The sequence below is a fragment of the Enoplosus armatus genome, chromosome 6, assembly GCF_043641665.1.
Source record: "Enoplosus armatus isolate fEnoArm2 chromosome 6, fEnoArm2.hap1, whole genome shotgun sequence".
In the NCBI taxonomy this organism is placed as follows: Eukaryota; Metazoa; Chordata; class Actinopteri; order Centrarchiformes; family Enoplosidae; genus Enoplosus; species Enoplosus armatus.
The window spans coordinates 2,693,976-2,714,737 of NC_092185.1; the positions used below are offsets into that span (position 1 = coordinate 2,693,976).

A 20,762-nucleotide genomic window follows, 5' to 3' on the forward strand; every position below is an offset into this window, starting at 1 on the left:
TCCCGTTAAATTTAGAGACGAAAGGATTCCAGTGTCAGACAATATTTTCCTCCACAGAGATAAAATCACCTGTTGTTGTTGTTGTAGTGCACAAACACCAAGAAAACTACAGTGAGTTTTTAAAGTGCGATTTGTCAGCATCAACAACCAAAAATGATTTTTGGTCAAATTAAAATTCACGTCTATGACATGAACAGAAATCAAATATCAAACCAGGAAATGAAAAGGCCTCTATCAGGTTAGTCGTGAATGATTGTGGAGTTACTGTCTCATACTTGGAAAAAACTGTTAAACGTGCTTAACTTGCGGAGTGTCACATAACAAAATGCTAAATTAGCAATACCATATCACTACAACTTTAAACAACGCATTATATTTCAGTAAAATAGAAATGTATCACTGTAATGAGAATTAAGGTCGGTGCATTTTCACATTAAATTAAACACTTCAGCATGGATCCAGTCCTCATAAATCACAACCACATCCTCTTAAACTACAAAATGCTGAAAACGGGCCAGATATACTTATTCAAAATAAAACTATTTTGTGGTTTTAAATTAAACTCTAATTCTACAAGAGCTCTTTTAAAACGGAAAAGCTGCCTATTTCAATAAATCTTGAAAAAGCAGAGCAGAGCAAAGACAAGACTGGTCATTTGGAGAATGTAAACTACAGAACTTTTACAGCAATCAGATTAAAATAACCTTGATAAAATTATGGTAAATTAATATATATATATATATATATATATATATATATATATATATATATAAGTAAAAAGATGAGCACAGCATAGATGACAAATAGTGGTTATTTCCAACAGTGAAGAAGACACCACAGCAAGCCAAGTCATTAAGATCATATAAAACTAATTAGTCCTGTACACCCAAAAGACTGTCAGTCACTATGACAGGTTCTGAACTGGATCACAACCTCAGTTCATAACAGGTTCATATAACAGGGCTCATAAGGCATGTGGGATATAAACATGCAGGGTTACATTGCACAGACTACAGAACAGCTTTACAGGTGGAAAATAAATCTGGTTTCATAGTTTGACCAGAAACTCTGTGTCTTTGATTTGCACTTAAAGCAAACTTTCACTTTCACTGTCATGTCTGTTAAACATAAGGCTACAGCCAACAGGCTGTTAGCTCAGCTTAGCGCATAGCTAAAGTTAGTAGCTAAAGCTTGTTCGTACATTTTGGTTGCGGAGGGGTTAAACAAACAAGATCAAATGTGAGCTTTAGAGGTGCTGGTAGGATGATTCTGTTACCTTTGGACCAAGCCAGGCTAGCTGTTTCCTCCTGCTTCCAGTCTTTGTGCTAAGCTAACCGGCTGTTGGCTGTAGCCTTATAACTCACAGACAGACAGGAGTGGTATCGATCTTCTCGTCTAACTCTCTCCCAGAAAAGGAATAAGCATATATTCCAAAACTTTTTCAAACAATCAATCTAATCAACCCTCTCTGAATATGAGGCAGACCTTGTTTCGCCTCCTTTGTCTCATTCATATTAACATGAAAGACAACTTGAACTTGGATCAGGAGTCCTATTATAAAGTGCAGGGGTTCTTCTCCCATGTTGGTTAAATTAACCCAGAAATTAGTGTAAGACTTATGCTTTTGGTTATTCTGTGTGTTAAATTAATAGATTATAATTTATTATAACATATTACAAATACTGAATTTTCACTTCAGACAACGTATTATGACACACAGTTCCCATAAAGCACCACACCTACAATACTTGGGTTACAAAGAGTATCCTGGGATTTTTTTAGGACTTAAAGGAGACAAGGTTTCATTTTCCAAAGCTGTCACTAAGAACATCTGCATTGTTAGCTTTTTAGGAAAAAAGAAAACCTCCTCCTCAGTGAAAGTGACATTTTGTGTTGCAACATATAAAGTCTACTTGGTACGGGTGGATTTCATCTACAGTAGTTGGCTCAGTGTGCTGTGTATTAAGGCCTGTGTGGGTGGCCCGCCTCATCAGCCAAGTTGAGGATGTAGCCAGCTATGTCATCCTCTGTGGGGAAATCAGACATTACCCACAATTCATTGGCAGCAGTCACTTGCAGGCGGCATATCGGACAGTTTCGGCTCTGCCCGCTCCTGCGGAAACAGAAGACACCGTCAGTGTTTGTTCATCTCTAAAACCTTTCTGTGTCAATGATAAATGATTTTCAAAGCAGTCGAAGAATTATTGAAATCATCTTACCATTTATCAATGCACTTCTGACAGAAGCTGTGTGCGCAGGGCAGAATGAGGTCGGCCTTTCCGTCCATGCAGATACAGCACTCCTCTTCATCAGTCAGCTGCTTCACTCTGCAAACAGACAAGAGCTCAAGTTTTAACTGTTTTCTGAGGAGGAAGGTGATTCTAAAAATCTTATTTTGGAAAGAGATGCCTGCTGTTGGATGAATCAAAGAATACGCCTGAGAAAAATATCAGTGTTGTAAAATGTAATGTAAAAATGATTCCCTCAGCCTACCACAGCTCCTCCTATGGATGGGAATTCATCCAGGGGGGAAAAGCAGTCATTTTACAGCTAAATAAGTTGTAAAATCCATCCTTTAAGCAGCCTGTGGGACATTTAAGAACCCTTTTTGGCCACAAAACACCAATATTCATATATTATCACCCCTATAAAGTTGTTTCAGTAAATGTGTTTGCAAATAATTTCCTAGTTACAAATCCAGCAGACATAAAACATCATTAGCATTCATTTGGAGTCGTGTTTCTGCCACCTGATGAATGTAAGTCCAATATTCACTCTCCTATTAGCTCTGTTTTTTGTCTCTGAAAACTCCTGATGGAAATGTGGCGACCATTAATCACAGGTTCGATCCCCAGCTCCTCCTGTCCACAAGAGTCCTTGGGCAAGACACTGAACCCCAAATGACTCCCTATGGTCAGGCCACAAGTGCGTGTTTGAATGGGTGAATGAGAGGCAAACTGTAAAGTGTAAATGCAGCCTGTTACCATTTACCAAATATCTCTCTTCACACTATGTTCACCAGCTAGAGGCTAACTATGTCACATTAAGGTAAATACCGTATTAGTAACAGGGTCTTTGACTCTTTGACAGACCACTTCATGTGCACCTACCTGCCCATCCACATGCTGGCCTGGCAGGAGTCTGTGGAGGGGAGCTGGGCGGACGGGCCCTCGTTGGCGCCCTCTGCAGACAGCACCTCAGCCGCCTGGCTGGTGATGTCACGGTACAGCTGGATGAACTGGTACAGGTTCATGATGCGTGATGCTTCCACCATACCGTTCTCCTTGTTGATCTGGGAGGAGGCAAAGGCGGTCACATGACTCATAAGACACACTGGTGAAGTATGCTGAATGTTTGTTCGCATGCAGTCACAATCCTACACTGTTCTGAAATAGTTGGCTTTAGTTCGTGCTGCACAAACTCAACACTGTTCACATTAAAATTAAACTGCAGAATAACTCAACCACAATGGAGTACAGGTGGAATACTGAGGGACCAATATGCAATATTTCGGCCTGCAATAACTTCATACCCCCTTGTCCTCCATGAAGAAAAATACTGAATCACAACTCCCACGTACAGTAAAGTATTAGACAGGGCTGCTTATCTTTGGATTCAAGGTACCCTCAAGACTTTGGTTATATCTTTTAGCAGACATGTGCACTCACATTTTTACAGGCAAAGCCTACCAGGTTTATTGCTGTATTTCCCTGTATGCACTATTTATTTCATATATTCCTTTTTTTAACAGCATGTTTTGAGACTGAGCTACAACCTCTCAGATAATACACAACAGGCAAGAGAAGGCCCATGTAATATAAAAATGAAACTACACCCAAACGATGATGTCACTGAGACAAGATAAGATGAACAAAGTCCAAGTCGGCAGCCAAGCTCAAAACAAACAAAATACTGTATTGAAAAAGCTGCGTGTCTCGGTCAGAGTCTGTGTCTCCTTGCTGATAAAACTTTGGTCCCTGTTGTAAATGAATAAGTGGTGAAGATGAAGGAGCTACACAGAGAGGGACAGTTAAAGAAGAACAAGCACCAGTGAAACAATTAACACTCACAAATGTGTTAATTAGGCATGGAGACGGTTAATAAACTGCTGTAGGTGTCCTAGTGGGGATGCAGCTGACAGCGTGTCATGTCTGACGTGACGTGTACAGAAACTTGCAGCAGGTGACTGATGTGAGTTTAGGTGCGACTTACATAAGTCATCTAAATGGGTTTTTATTATTTTATGAATCTTCCTCAGCTGCCTGTACCACCACAGTGTCACTTCTGACCAAACAGTACAGATTTGGTTCGAAACCAATTTCCATTTACTGTTCGTCTCTAAAAAAGGCCAACATCTGCATGGCACATCTGTATCTCCAAACTGATAAACTGGAGTAACCATAATAAAGAGAAACATATAAACCCAATATTATCCCAGACCACACTTACACAAACACAAAAACACAACGTAAGGGCTACATTTTTTCCACCCGCAACTGTCTTTTCTCTCTCAAACACTAAATCAAAGGTGTGGGCAGATGCTCTTGTTGGCATGTGATGTGTGTGGTCTCACCTTGGTACAGAGGACCCTGACAGCCACCTTCCACAAGGCTGTGGCATCGGATCCTGGCTGCACTTCAAACAGCAGATGCTTCTGCTGTCCAGTAGCTAGCTTGGCCGTCCTGGGAGAGATCCAGCAGAAGAGAGAGGGTGCTTTCAATTCAATAAACCATTCTGCATCGTTTTACTGATGTCGTGCTACAGCAGTAAACAGTACAGCGTATGAACACAGCTACACATGCAAAAACACACAAAGTAATGTCCAATGTTTGCTACATTTGGCTGGGAGTTTCACCTAAATCTAAAGTGTATTCCTGGCCATGTTGAATGGTGGCCAAGACTGCTGTATGTTGTTTACTGTGTGCACTCTGCAGTTTAGGTGCTGTTCACTCCCTCAGAACGCTCTGCTGTGAACTGGTTCAGATCGGATATCCCTAAACGTAATAATATACTGCATAGCCACATTATGCGGCATAAATTACTTTTCTACTTATCAAATGATATCTAAATGTATAGATGAATAAAACTTCTACACAAATAGTCGTTTCATACAATTATTCTGAGTTTCTTTTTCTCACAACTGAGAATAACTCACTTCAGTCACGTTATGCTGCCTCTCAGTTACTGTCTCTGAGAGCGAGTAAGATAAAATTAAATTGGCAGCAGCAGGGTCTTATGCCTGGGGAGTAAGATGGGCCAAATCCTAGATGGCACAATAGTACTGAAGCTAGCTGTGGAGAGATTAGCTCTCAGTCCAAATAGTCGACCTTTGAAGCCAAAAATCCAAAGCAGGTATCAGGTGTTCAAGTCAAAATTCCTCCAAAGCAAACCTGTTCATTCCACTGCGCCCCCCCACCTCATTAAAGCTGGAAAACAGCTGTATGTTTGTACAACTGAACATCTACCATTCCCGTTATTTGTTCAATTGAGTTTGACTTACACGTCGTTAAGTTCAGCCACTCTTGCCAGAAACTCCTCGTAGGTTAGATAGCCGCTGTCACGTACCAGTCCAGCGTGTTTCACCAGCTTCTCAGGCAGACGGGTCATCACCGCCTGACCCGAGAGCTGCTGGCCCATCCTGGTAGCAGCAGCACTTATGAAACAGCACTGGCAGAAGGTTGCACCTCATTCAGTTCTGCAGAGCCTGGTGGCAAATGAACAGTTAAATGTCTTTTTTCATTTGTTCATTTACATGTGTCTATATTTCTTTCTCAGGGACAATTTAGAATTTACTCATTCCTTATTCTGTTTGAATCACTGGAAACTGGAGGTCGGGAACCAGGCTAGGAACAATCTCGTTTAGTTTAACACTGTTGTTGTGTCTTGTAGAAATGGCCTAAATGCCACTAGAGGTCATGAAGGCCACTCTCACATTTGCTTTAATTCACTTTTAAAGTCCTGACAGAAGAGGCTAATGAACAGCAAGCATGAGATACAGTATTCAAATTAGAAATATTTAAAGGGTCAATATGTAGTGATGGTTTGTGATTTTTGAGATTTGAAACTGAAAGTGTAAACATAATATTAACAGATTAGCTGACTTCAATTAGTATTTAATTAACATAGTAAACTGGAAACCAAAACCAATTCAGATGGAAATGAATAAACTGAAGTTACATTACATCACACAGAGCAATTATGTTGCCTAATACCTTGATAATACAATATATGACCAAAGGCATGGGGACACCCATATGTGATTGTTGAACATGTCCCATAACCATGGGCATTAACATGCTACTTTACCGGCCTCCGCTCTTCTGGGAAGGCCTTTTCTTTGAGATGTTGAAACATGGCTGCAGGGATTTTCTCCCATTCAGCCTGAGGAGCATTAGTGAGCGTTGGCCGCTGGTGTTGGGCAATAAGACCTGGTTGCAGTCTACGTTCCCAAAAGTGTTAGGTGGAGTTGAGATCAGGTCTCTGTGTGTCTTCCACACCGAACTGGGAAAACCAGTTCTTTATGGACCTGGTTTTGTGCACGGGCATTATCATGTCAATGGTCAGTATGCACTCTGACGAATATGATTCAGTCCATCTGAACCTGCTAGTTCTTAAAGTGCAATCACACTGAATTAAGGAATGGTTGCATTGAACCTGTGCTAAACTGAGGTAGCTAACTAAAGTGAAAGTCACATCAGCTAACAACAGAAATACATCCTGCAGCAGCGCAACGTTACAGTTGAGCCCACACAACATTTATATAGCAATGGAATATCAACTCGCATTAAAATAAACACCATGATTTCGAATTGAATCGTTGTTGGAAACTCAGACAAACGACCATATGAATAACGCACTGGCAGGAACTGCACCTTGACTGTATTAGCTAAATTAGCATTATGTGATAGCGTCCAACTGATCAGTAAGCTAACGGTGCGGACGTTACATATTTTACGTGTCACGGTGGTGAATGGCAGCAATATTCTCCTTTAAAAAACAATCATTTTAGATTTAATCCACAAATGATCCTCAATTCAAACACGACCTGCTAATCTTAAGTAACAGCGTCATACTTCTTAACGGCATTTTGCTAACGAGGAGCAGCATTACTTTGCACGTAACGAACCATTCAAGAAGCCATGGGTGAAAAAGCCAAACCCTCTCTAAAGATAAGAAACATAAATATGATCGTCTGTGGCGATACGACAAAAGAAAGATTATTTTCTCACCAAACACTCAACATCAGAGGAGTTGACGTCCAAACTTCAACACTAGCTTCGCCGTTAGTTTCTGTTTGTGTTGACACAACACGGGCGCCGTTTGATGACGTCACAGTGGGTCGCAGTTTCACTCAAACGTCATTTTACGACCGTTTCTGGAGGAAAATACAATCTGAATTCACTAAACTTAAGTTTTGTAAAAAGAAAAAAAAAAGATTTGATTATAATTAATTATTATTATTATAATTTCTTGTACATCATTGAAACTTGTCTGAAACACATCAAAAATGTTCTACTTAAGGAAACACAAAGTCTCAGCATTTGGAATTAGTATTTATTATTGTTTTTAAACTTTCTTTATTGTTATTATTGAATTTTTGTCAACAAAGATGTTCCAAGATGCCCCAAACTGAATGTGAAATTAACAACATTAAAAACAGATAATGAATCAATGTGAAAAAGACTCTTTTTTTCATTGAATTTACCACTATTTTGGATATGACTTGGCTATATGGCCAGCTTAATTGAGATTTTTTCAAAATGTCACCATAATTAGATGGAAAATGGTCCAGTTCAGCCAGATTTGATCTTTATCTTTATCTTTACATTGAACCTAAAACCTAAAATTGATAAGCAACTAGTCCAGATTTCATCTTTATCTATATCTGAATATAAACAGATGTTTGTTTGTTTTTTCAAATCCAATCAATCAATCCAACCAACTAATCTACAAGCCATCAATAGAAACAAGACACCAGAATATAGATAGTTTCATTTCAGTCCACAAAGTCTCAGCTCTGTTGCGATTGTTTAATCTCTGAGATAAAACTGCCATCATATCAAATAGAAACACACTAAAAGAATGAGAAGACAAATCACTATTTTCAAAAATAATTGTTTTGTGATGGTTGTTTTTCTTCTTGCCATGACACTCTCTGACTGGAGAGCACATAGTTCACCATCCTTTTCTTTTTAAACTGCAGAGGGAAGATGATGGGAGATTGATTCAGATTACATAAGGCTGCAGGAGGTCGAGGAGGCAGCAGGTGGTAAAAAAAACAAGAGGAGGTAGAGAATATAATGAGTAGAGAAATAGGAGGAGGGAAATTGGTTTGGACTGGAAGGCAGGGGGCCCACCTAGGGACAGATATAAAAAGGATAATATGAGATTCAGGAGGAAGACATCAGAGAGTAGAAAAGACAGAAACACAGAAATGTGTTTGGACTGAAATGTGAAGGAAAATCCGGGAAGACGGCCGCTGAAAACAAGGCTCAGGATGTAAAAGAAGAAAAGCACCAGATGAACTTCGTTAACCCAGTGAAGTCTCATTATAACAGAGTTAGAGAAGTTCACCCAACTTTCTTTCACCTGAAAACTAATTTTGGGTTTGGCTCCATCTGTTGCCAGGCCATCTGTTTTATTCTGGCAACACCTGAAGGGGACTCATACAGAGAAGAGGCTGCAGCATAAAGGACACCTGTAACTCTCTGACACCTGAGGAGAAGATGGACACAATCTTTCCAGATTCATATTCTTCATCTATGTTTGTTTAGTTACCTGACATTGTGTATTACTGTTTATCTGCATACACATCTGTTGCATCTTGGTTCATCCTGGAGGAAGATTCTGATCCTCTGTTGCTCTTCCTCAATTTTCTTTCTGTTTTTTCATTAAAGGTTTTGTTGGGGGGAGTTTTCCTTTTCCTAATCGAGGGTTGAAGATAGAGGGTGTTGTAGCTGTACAGATTGCAACACCCTTTGAGAAACATTTGTGATTTTGGGCTTCATAAAGAAAATTGACTTGACACATGTTTACTCTTATGAGTTTAGAGACAGACAGAGAGAAAGACTTTAAGTGAAAGTACTCATTTCATGTCATTTAAATTAAGTCATGCATCTATATGTAATTGCTGCCAAAAAAATTGTAATAACCCGTATAAATGTAATACTAAGTCTTATTATTTAAAAGAAATATAAACATTGTCCATATGTAAAATCATATTATTACATTAACTGCAATACAATATAATATGATGTAATAATAAAATGGACTTATGGTACATTATGTACCATAAATTACAAGTAAACTACAAGCCTTATAAAGTGAATATTAGCAGGTGTTTAATAATGTGATTTTATAATAAAATTTTCAGACAATTTTTAACAATTTATTTCAGGGTTTTTTTCACACTTTCAAACCAAAAATTGTGACATTTCATTACGTTTAGACAAGTTATTGTTACTCTTAGTTAAATTAATGATTAATAACTTTCTGTTGTTTTTATAATTAACCAGCAGATGGCAGCAAGGGACAGCAAACAAAATTATAGAATTATAATACATCCATGGTCCATACTAATTCTGTATATAAAAAATATCAGCAGATGTGGCCTGATACATACAAAGCAGAGCTTTCTGCAGTAAGTTCAAGTCAATAGGATCCAGAAGTCATTTCATGTAAAAAAAAATTCAGCATTTGTTGACGTGCCAAGCTGCAAACTCCAGGTCCGCTTTAGAAAATAATAAAGCCATTTCCAATTAAATGATCTCCACTCTTCCAGGAATCAAGTAATTATTACCAATATATTCTCAATTGTAGAAGAAACCAGTCATTTTACACATTTGGCTGATTTTGTTCTTTCTTGATTCAAGAAATTCACGACTCACACTGAAGAAGGACTTGACTTTTTTTTTTTTAGCATATTCTCACATTTTCAGCTGGGAGATGCAATTACCTACTTTTATATCATTATCAGCTCCTCAGGCTTGTTCTGATAGCTCTACCTCAGCCACTCTCAAGTCCTGACAGAATTACACACTAATGAGGCATTAAAACTTTCTCTCCTTGATTTCTTCCCTTCATATTCGTTTGATTCGTGTTTAATTTTAGATGTAAAGAGCTGATATTTAGTGCAGCACTGAACCCGTCCTCCATCCACTGAGTCTGGGTACACAACTTCCTATTACCATTTAGTTTCACTTCATTATTTCACTACTTTCACTACTTCGTCTGTAACCAGTCTATAAAAATGTCTGAAAACACACATTTACAAGAGACAAGTTCAACATTTTGAAGCTCAGATTCTGTGGGATGTCCCTTTAGGTGCTATGACAAAAGAAAACAGGAAAGCAGTCAAGTATGAACAATTTTATATACAGATTTTCAGTTTAGGAAAAGGAACATAAGTATAAAGGCTCTATACTGTACAGGTCGTTTTAATACATCACATTGAAAACATACAGTAGATCTCTGAACAACCCAAGAAAATATGGATTGCTTTGAATCCCAGACACACACATTTCCCAGAAGTAGTCCGAAATGGACTCATAGCAACTTCATTTGAAATTAAAACTGTACATACAGATGATCATTTAAAAACCTCCTCTGTTACTTGTTAAACTGACCTACAGGTTGTGTGGTCCATAAACTGATAGTTCTTATGATGAGCCATTCTTTCTGACTGGCAGTGACGACTATTCGTACACACTCGATGTCAAAGCCGATCTTGTGGTCCACATTGTCGACCTCAATGCTTCCGCCTTTGAACTCTCCTAATGTGATGTAGGACGTGCACTGCCTTCCCTGTTTAGTTTCCACAGACTTCTGTCCTACTTCCAGAGCTCCGTGATGAAGAATGTCATTTTGTCTGTCCTCTGTGCCCGTCACAATTTTAATTCTGCTGATTTTAGTTGATTTGTTAAAGATTATGACAAAGAAATCTCCAGTGCACGGAGGCTTCCCCCAGAAATACTCGTCAACGATACTGCTGTACGCCTTGGTGGCGTCGTAGTTCTCAAAGACGTTGATGTTTGTGTAAAGGTTGGCAGGAGGGTTGTCAGGAATGTCTATGGAGTCTTCCTCGAAGTCGTCGTCCTTCAGCTTGTTCTCTGCTCCTTTGTAAGAGGAGTAGTAGCCCATGTGCTGGAACAGCGAGGGCTTGAAGCGGATCACGTCCTTCTGGGCCAGCAGACCTCTGAAGTGGATGAGGAGCCAGTCGCAGGGCATTTCCTGGTAGAACATGAGGAGGAAATGAGCCAGACGGGGCAGGTCTTTGGAGTGGTACAGCTTCCCGATGTAGCCCAGCTTGGAGAACTCCAGCATCACCCAGTAGGAACCTTCTCTGGAGGTGATCACCTTCTTCAGCGCCGTCAGGAAGTTCCTGGAGCAGCGCACGTCGTCCTCTAACATCATGTAGAAGTGAGAGAGGTTTGTGCAGAAGTTGAGGAGGAAAGCGTAGTCCACGTTCTGCTTGGAACGGAACCGGACCCGGTCCTCCGGGTCGTTGTAGTTCCTTTTCAACCCATCTAAAGATGGATAGTACTCCTCAGGGGCCTGGATCACCAGGAGGCGTCCAGCTATGATGTGGTGAGCAAACTTCCTGGTGATTTCCTGCACCAGGTTCTCACACCAGACGAGGTCAAAGTCTGCCAGGTGGACCACAACCACAATCTCTTTCAGTTCCTCGTAACTGGACTGATCAAAGATGGATTTGATCGTCTCCAGAAGGTAGTTCCCCTTTTTCCTCTTGACAGATGACAAACCGATGGTAAGGTACTCTGTGAACAGAAATCACTTCAGTCACTTCATTATGGAACAAGATCCTGAAAAACTTCTTGTCGGTGATTAAATATGTTCGGACTTTAACATGAAAGTAGCATCATCTTGGTAGAAACACCTACTTTTGCGTGGCAAAGGGATTCCTGCAAGGTAGCGATACGTCACATTAATAGTTCCAGAGAAATTAGACAGATCTCTGAACGTGTGAACGTATCTCTCAGAGTTCGCAGGATGCATCAGCGTCTCTCCCAGCTGTGTTTTCTCAGCCTCCTAAAATGACGAATACAAGAACACATCGAGTAAAAGACACAAGTGGACAGAAGCATTCAAAGACCATCGTCACAATGTTTTGGAGACAGAGAAATCTTACCAGCACGTATCCATCATCCATGTAAAGATTGAAGAAGAGCAGAAAGGTGATGAGGAAGCCGAGGAAGGGGAACATGGATCGTTTCCTGAAACACCTCATCTTGTCCACGGACTTCCACATGAGCCTCGAGATCACGCTTCTCACTGCAGGAGATCACAGATAAAACAGAAAGTTGTGAACAAAGGCGCGTGAGAGCGTGTTCGCATGACGAGCTACATACTCTCTTATTTAATCCATGTGGACTTTTGGGTTGTGACATTGATATTAAAGATTAGTCGAAGGCTTCTGTGAACGGAATAACAAAGAGCTGCTTTCATCAAAAAGAATCAGGACTGCCTCATTTCACAGAGCAGAAGGGATATTTTACTGAAACAAAAAGTGCTAAAAGATGCCATTCAAGTATCATAGCGCTGGAACAATTAGTTGATGAATGAATTAGTCAGGAAACAAATTAACAACATATTAGGTTACAGATTCATGATTTATGTAATTTAACAAGGAAAAAAAAAGCCAAAAATTCACTGGTTTCAGCTCCTCAAATGTGAGAGTTTGCAGCTTTTCTCTTCTTTTATATTGATGCAACTGACTTTCTCAAGCTTGTTTTATGCTTTTATTAGACAGTTTTCAGTTGAGATGGAGACAAGAAACATGGGGAGAGAAAGAGGGTATGACATGCAACAACGGTCCCCAGTTATGTGGTACTTTATAGGCTAACGTATTAGCAACCTATTGCCTAGCATCCAGCAGATAAGGACAATGACGCTTATTGGGAGTCGGGTTTCTGGCCATGCGATGAATGTAAGTTCAATATTCGTCGACTCCGGAGGGAAATATGTGGCTCTTCAGCTCCTCAATGCTCCGCTACGTTCACCAGTTAGTCGCTAACTTTGCCGGTCTGTCGTTTTGCAGCGTTCAGTGTGTTTATCGGAGCCTTTTTGCTGTAAACAGGGTTGATGAGAGCTGTGAGACTGAACCGTAATACCAAAACAATGAGCTGAAAGATGCTAAAACGTCCCTGAGAGCCGAAAGGAACTGGAGAGTCGGAAGATAATTCTCTGCGGGGTTGTCACTCTGAGCCATTCCCTTCACTTGATCCTTTGTTAATATAAAAAATATTGATTAGTGCAGCTTTAATTAAAATTTGCAGCCCTGAGGTATCAATCATAAAGCTGGACGGATATCCATCTTTAATTGGGTTATGATGAGGTACTCGGCATGACAGATGTGGCCCGACGGCGCTGACACAGAGATAATACAGAAGGCTGATTTCAAGGTATATCATCGGATTAAGTAAAATGGATCTAATAATGGATCATTTTCGCTAATCTAACCGCTCGCATGGCGAAACGTCAGTCATCCGTTCGGTTCGTACGAGCCAGATGATGTTTCAAAACTGTGACATTTGACAGAAAACAAATGCCCCGTCGCTGTGATGTTTACTCGTATTGTTGACAGTCTTTGAACCAAAAAAGAATTGCACTGCTCACTATCTGTCCTATTTGGCACCTCATCTAAAAAAACTACTGATCCCATGACACCCTCCCTAATTCTGATATTGCGTAACACAAAAACGCAGCCTTCGATGTGAGAAGCCGTGAGCTCCCCGGTGACAGGGACAATTTCGGCCTGTGCGCCTGCCGCTGGGCCCAATAACTCAATAAACAACTTATTATTCGTTGTGTTATTCATTGCTTGAGTTCCATTTTAGGGGGGAAAATCATCTGCCATCTGCCAGAGAAGTGAGCCATTTTGTGTCTCTGTCACAAAAAAGCTCCACGGTTGCACCTGAGAGATGCAGCGAAGAGTAAGTGGAAACACAATGACAGCTGGGAGTCAATATTATGAAAGTCCTCACAAAAAAGCACCTACACACACACACACACACACACTCGCACACACACACTCGCACACACTATTATTAGAGATAGCCGCCTGCAAAATCAGATACTGAGACGACGAGAGAATATCTAACAAGGCGAAATAATGGCCACATGCTTTCTCTGCGAGAGAAAATGCTGCTCAGAAATTAGATTTTTGTTTGCTTTCTCTGAGTGAATCTAAACAACAAACAAGCCTCCCATAGGTCACGTACATTTATATGGAAATGAAGGTACGTCTATGAATAAATAAGCACCATTTGTTGGGTCTATTTGCTTTTGTTTACAATGCTTCTCTGCCAAGTTGTTTTTTGTTTTTTATTTTTTTTTCCCCTCAGCAAAATTATCAGCGCGTGTGCCCGGTGAGCTCATTTCTACGACTGAAGTCATTTCAGATTAGAGCCAGTCAAATAACAACAGGTGGAGAGGAATACCAATGAGTCCCAGCATTAAAAAGCGTTGCATGTCCCATAGGAGCGTTTATCTTTACGAGTGCACATTAACAGCAGGCTCTCCAGAACAGACAATGAGCGGAGATTTGTCCTGTCCACCAAGCTTTTGTTTAATAACTGTAAACTCCACAGAAAAAAAAAAGGGGGAATTACAACAGTACTTAGTATTAGTACCAGCCTGGCTGCTCTCTTGGATTACAGGTAAATCTTCTGGATGAAACGTTAAGTTCATCGGATGATTCAAAGTAATTTCTCAGTCCATTAATGTTTTCAGGATCTATATCTAAACAGCTTGAAGGCAAATTATGCTTATTGGCACAGGCGAAATTTAAAACAGGAGTACTGTACGACTCTCTTAAACTGCACATTAAGGCTGCCAGCAGCGCTCTGTTTATCCTGCAGTCGTGACTCAATATGGAATTAACCCAGTCTGTCCTGACATACCTTAACCATTGTTTACTTGCCATAACCACTTCTTTTCCCAATCCCTATCTTTCCTTAACTTTGCCTCTAACGCGGTCGCCATCTGCAGATATTTTAGAAATCAAGAATTTTCAAAAGGGCAAATGGAAATGTCCTCTGAAGTGGTGGAACCCACAACCTGGCAACCACCAATCACACGTTTTAATTCCCTCATGAAACAGAAGCAACATAATTACTTCCTGCCTCACTCAACTACATAAAAGTACATCAAATAACATCATTGCAGTCAACAACTTCCCTGTTTTCTGTGATTCAACTTTAACAAGCCGCTGGGAGTCTGGGGCACATTGTTCAGGAAATGAACTACTTTGTTCTGTTTGTTCTGTCACAAGCTGAGTAGTTCTACCTTCGATGAGTAAACTGATCTTCATATGTAAAATCAGCGGCTCTTCCGGGGTTTTGCAGCATCATCCGATATCGACGTTTTCAGCTCATATAAACCACAATGTGATGCAACAACGACAGAAAGCACAGCTGAAACGTGGTTCAAACAAACAGAGCAACCTCAGGTGTGCCGGTGTGATTCTGCACATTCATGCATTTTGTTTTCAACATCCCTGTCAGTTCATATTGGAGACAGATCCTGAAACGAAGTTCAACAGCAAAGAAATGTCTGATTTGAGCAGTAATTTGGAAAGTTGGCAGCCTGCAGCCTGAATGAAAGTTAGAGGAGACTCGTGGCTGCAGGGTTTCAGAGTCAATAACGACACCGTCTGTGAAAGTCTGATTGTGCAAAATGAATGAGTAATGCTTTGAATTCAACCACTTCCATCAAGGTGCCCTTCAGCAAGGCACTTAATCCCCATTTGCGTCAGCAGCAGCAGCAGCAGCAGCAAAGTCTCCACCAGTACGGTGACTGTGGTGGTTGTACTGGGAGGCTCCCAAGTGTAACTGCATGAAATGCTGAAACAGTCTGCTCTCTCAGCAAAAACCTTCCCTGCATGAATTAAGAAATAAAAAAGATGGATGGGACACTTGTTGCTGCAGAGACAAAGCGCCGTGAGACTCCACAGCGATGCGTCTACGTGACAGCTGGCTCACATCATCGACTCAACGAACATGATTTGAAGTAGTTAAAGCGTTTACTGTAGTTTGACCATGAGGTGACTGTTTTTATGAGCTGCTTCTGCTGTGAGCTCTGTGCAGACAGAAGACATGCTAATCTGAGTACAAGAGGACGGCTTTAAATACTAATGGAGGAGGGAATGCACCAAACCACATTGGGAGGTGGTTGTAAACTCACGTGTCCGTAATCCAGTTTGTATTTTAGTGTAAAGAGCCGCTTAAAGTAAAGAAAAATATAAAACTGACGTTGTAGTTGTGTGTTTCCATGATTTCATCCGTATGAGGGACAGAATTCAGAAAGACTAGATGATGAACAGTGTTGACGAAACAATGTTTTAAATGACAAATTCTACAATTTGTTAAAGAAAGCATGATGAGATAAGAATCTTCATCACTCATCACACTCATTTATAATCCGATGTTTGTATTTCTTACAGGATAAGGCTGGCGTTGTTTTATATTTTTCTAATCGTCAACAAATAAAAAAAGTGTTAGTTCGTCCTTTAATAGTTTCCGACTAGCCTACGTGGCTCTCAGCTCCAAGCCCATATGTTTCTATTGGAGACAAAATATATAGTTAGATTTTTTAAAAAAAAGGCTAAATCATTTCCTGAAACAGCTGGCCACTGCAGATCTTAGTGAACGTGTTGTTGGGGACTATTTTCAGCTGTGGATTAATACACATTCGGTGCTCTTGTGAGTATTTGGCAGCAGGACGGTGTGTGTGGGATTCAGTCAAAACAAACTGGCACAGAGGCATAAAATGTTGCATATCAGCCTTTGGACACATAAACAATACTTGTTAGTAGGATCAAGTCATCATTATTTCTGGTCTGTTCGTGGGATTTGTTTTACTATGCGAGGCAGCTGGAGATCGCTGGAGAATCCATCTTGCCAGGCTTCAAGATATGCGCTTGTGGCTGAACCACAGTGGCTCGGACCAATGAGGAGCTACTGGCAGCTACAGGCCTGGTTTAGGTGTGACGACGGCGTGAAGCGAGGGCCTTTTCTGCGTACCTTGTCCTCACGAAGACGGCAAGTATCGTCCACCGACATGCTAACAACATAGCGAGCTACGCTGACTACTTTCTAGCTTCCAAAGTTCCTCAGACTGCAGCTTGTTGTTGTGTTTCCTCTTTGGCGCGATCTGATTGGTTGAAGATAGATGGTTCATCCAATCATGACTCATCAGTGCCAGCCCTTTTCCAAACAGGATGACTTCTCAGAGGGTTCAGTGTAACAAACCACCTGTCTCGTCATGTTAAGAACAATATAGAATATTTCCAGCCGTATCTTTTAACATTTTAAAGTAACTTTATTTGTGCTGTAATAAACTCTGTTTTTATAATGTTGTTTTACACTTTATTCATGTTGCTAAATGATTTGCTTCTGTTTAATCAGTTTATTCAGTGTGGACAGACTGAAATTGAAGGGCTCCTCTCACTGTATCACCCTGTGTAAATAAAAGCAGACTGAATGAGTGATGTTCCTTCAAATGTCTTGAAAGTTCAAAGTGCGCTGCAACCTGAACAATAATAAAGCCTCTGCAGTAAAATCCTTTCAGTTTGGTTTTAGAGTAGATCACTGTGGCGCTGAGATGTGCTCGGGAATCTGTGCCAAGAGCTTTTAATGGGTTTTTTTTTTAAATCCCCTCTAGTTTATGAACTTCACACAGTCTTGTGGAACTCTGTGAATATAAATTAATATACAATGCGCGTCTTAGACACTATATCCAGCTATTATTCTCCATCTCCATCCTGCCTCAGCGGGCCTCGGGCAGAGAGCTAATGTGGGTCAAAGCACTGACTGCTGAGGAGAGCCCATCCTCATTACAGTCGCCACCACTGGGACTGCAAAAGCCTTTCATGTTCGTCTTTGACCTGAAAGGTAAATACACTCCAGATTTACATGTACTGCAGGCCTGCTGCACACAAGTGCCACGCTTCAGAAGTAGTCGGTAATTATGTCTGCTTAAGGTTAAAGCCTCCTTTAATCATGAATATTGTGCAGCTGCACTTTGCAGGCAACCATGATCATTGATTACAGAGATGTGATTATTTTAAACAATGGTAATGATAATGTGAAAAGGTTTCTGGGACTGACGCAGCAGGAGCATGTTGTAACCGTTTTCAGGGTTAAGATGCAAGAAATGTTTTAAAAAAAGCATCAAAATCAATGCAGCAGAACGAGAGATACCGTCTTTTTTATTCATCACATTCTTCTTCCTGGTCAACACCTGGTGCCTACATTACCCACGATGCAACTTAACCACCGACATTACAAAAGAGACGTCGTAAAACTACAAACGAGGTCAATTATGACTGTTTCTATTCTGATTCTTTGATCCAGGGAGGTTTTATATTTGTAAAACTTTGCTTGAGAAATAAACCCAGAGGCCAGAAGCTTTTCAGGTCTCATAACCTCTGGACTTCTTTCTGACTCCAGACCTGTCAAACCTGTAGTCTTCAGCCCCCAACTGACGCTGACTCAAGTGACATCTTCCATTATAATGGAATCATAAACAAAACAGTTTCCACTTACCAGTTGCATCTGTTCGTGATTTTGTTTGTAATTTGAAACATAAGTTTTATCTGAGCTTTGATGGTTGGAATTTAATGTCATGTTTGAATGTTTTGTTTTGTTTTACTGGTGTGTAGTCATGTGTTTTCATTCATAATGTTTTTCACTCTTGTTTGATCTTGTTTTTGCTTTTCCATCTGTGACAAATAATCTGGACATTCATGTCCCCCCCCACGACACATTTTAATCATTTGTTGATCTCTTAATTAGTCTTCCAGCGCCGTCATCGCGTCAAAATAATTCTAATCTGTAAACACTTTGCTTTATGGCTAAATACCTCCCATCAGCCTCAGCTGTACTTTGTGTTTAGCGCTAACTATCAAATGTTAGCATGCTAACACGCTAAACTAAGATGGTGAACAGGGTAAACATTATAACTAACTGCATGTTAGCTTTGTCATTGTGAGCATGTTAGCATGCAGATGTTTAGCATTTAGCTCAAAGCACCAAGTACAGCCTCACAGAGCTGCTTGCTGTAGACTCGTAGTTCCCACCAAACTTCTGAGTGTAAATACAAGCAGGTAAGACAAACGTCAGTATTAGGTTGTATTTCATAAGCAGTGTTGAATTTAATTTAATTATTTAGACGAGACACAAAACTTCATATGAAGCTCATGTGACACAATCAGAAGCTCCAGAACAGCCACTAAATGGACCTTTTGGTGAAATTGTTTTCAAGGTCAAGAAAGAACTTTGAACCTCTGCCTACATGAATACACACAGCTTGACTGCACATAGAGAAAAGAAGGACATCAGGCCGACGGTGGAAGATATACTGTTCATTAATTTAGCAGGAAACCCACTCAGCCTGTTTTTACATCCAGAGTTTGAAATTCAGCGTCGGTCTGCACGCCAACACGGCTCCGCCTTTGGCTCGTTTCCCAACCGTTTCTAAGCTTCCTGTAATATGAATATGTAGGATTGTTACGGTCACAGCAAATCCATATGCAACGCAGAATAATAATGAAGAGAAAATGCTTTCAAAAACTGCAATTAATCTCTTAGAATATGGCTACTCAGGGCCCCTAATGAGATGCCATTTTAATAAGCCTGTGTGCTGAACAACAAAGCCATTTGGTAAACACTGTTGTTCATTTGCCTGTTGACATCCAGGCAGTGCGTGAATCCACATGGACCCTGAACCTGTCTTTGTGTGTGTGTGTGTGTGTGTGTGTGTGTGTGTGTGTGATGGGAACGTTTTGAATATTTTTCAGCGATTTTATTTGAACAAGCTTTTTAAATGTATTCAGTTTTACTGAACTGAACATGACAATAATATTCACACCACTGAGTGATGCAGGCCTTGTTTAACCTTGAATCTTTGAAGAGTCTGTTTACACTGAAGTCACCACGATTTTATTAATCTAATAAAAGAGAAGGGGATTAAACTGAGCAGACTCTGACTTATGGTATGATTTATAGGACACTGGCTAAACAATATGAGTTAGTAATGTGAAACTAAATTATAGGCTTTAACTATGATTTGATTTGATTTGATTTAGAGATATTATCAAAGCGCGTAGAAACACGTGACTCACTGAATAATGAAGTGAAAGAAAATGGCGATTCAGTCTTAGTATCTGGCTTGCTGTCATGAAAGCACCTGAAAACATGCTTTCAAGTCATTCTCGAAACAGTGAACCTGCATTAACTGGGAGTAACTGACGCTTTACGGCCATATAAAGTTTTTATGGGGAATGTGTTAGCAAACAATAGCTTATTTACACACCCAGCAGACATGAAGTGACACCATCATTTATTTGGAGTCGTGCTTCTGGCAATCTGACGTATATCCACGTCCAATATTTGTCCTACTTTTAGCTCCATTGTTATTCTCCACCAACCTCTAAGGGAAAAACTCCACTATGTTCACTAGCTAACCGCTAACTTTGCCTGCTTTGACTCTGCAAAAAAACTGCAAAAAGAAGTGAGATTGTATAGAAGTCTATGAGAAAATGACCCTACTTCTCACTTGATTTATTACCTCCGTAAACATTTTCCTAACGAGTTTATGATCTCAGTCGCTAGTTTCAAGTCTTCTTTAGTACAGCTTGATGTTCATTTTGTAAATTATGGTCCCATTTAGAGGAAAATAGACGATAAAGCAGGATAAGCTTTAGGGCGGGGCTACCTTGTGATTGACAAGTTGCTACCAAG

At 40.3% G+C, this 20,762-nt stretch overlaps 2 protein-coding genes across 2 annotated transcripts in view; both read right to left on the reverse strand.

The window, feature by feature from the left end:
• Positions 1 to 793: 793 nt before the first annotated feature.
• On the reverse strand, positions 794 to 7,283 carry rnf141 (ring finger protein 141). Its single transcript, XM_070907732.1, has 6 exons — positions 7,230 to 7,283; positions 5,501 to 5,704; positions 4,574 to 4,682; positions 3,111 to 3,292; positions 2,220 to 2,327; positions 794 to 2,113 (listed from the first exon to the last, which is right to left on the reverse strand). The coding sequence occupies exons 2-6, from the start codon at positions 5,635 to 5,637 to the stop codon at positions 1,963 to 1,965; spliced, it is 687 nt and encodes a 228-aa protein (XP_070763833.1). The 5' UTR covers positions 5,638 to 5,704; positions 7,230 to 7,283; the 3' UTR covers positions 794 to 1,962.
• Positions 7,284 to 10,608: 3,325 nt separating this feature from the next.
• LOC139286210 (alpha-1,3-mannosyl-glycoprotein 4-beta-N-acetylglucosaminyltransferase C-like) overlaps positions 10,609 to 20,762 on the reverse strand; it is a 30,482-nt gene continuing 20,328 nt past the window's right edge. Inside the window, exons 3-5 of the mRNA XM_070906942.1 lie at positions 12,149 to 12,291; positions 11,901 to 12,048; positions 10,609 to 11,777 (exon numbers count right to left, since the gene is read on the reverse strand). Of these exons, the coding sequence (XP_070763043.1) occupies positions 10,609 to 11,777; positions 11,901 to 12,048; positions 12,149 to 12,291 (1,460 nt within the window). The remainder of the gene's footprint in view (positions 11,778 to 11,900; positions 12,049 to 12,148; positions 12,292 to 20,762) is intronic.

Bases quoted from the DNA above. Each gene is read 5' to 3' on its own strand.
- rnf141 (XM_070907732.1), bottom strand. From the start codon at position 5,637: ATGGGCCAGCAGCTCTCGGGTCAGGCGGTGATGACCCGTCTGCCTGAG. The intron at 3,293-4,573 runs GTGAGACCACAC...GCCTCCTCCCAG, and splicing joins TCAGGGTCCTCTGTACCAAG to ATCAACAAGGAGAACGGTAT. The intron at 2,114-2,219 runs GTAAGATGATTT...CTGTTTCCGCAG, and splicing joins CAGAAGTGCATTGATAAATG to GAGCGGGCAGAGCCGAAACT.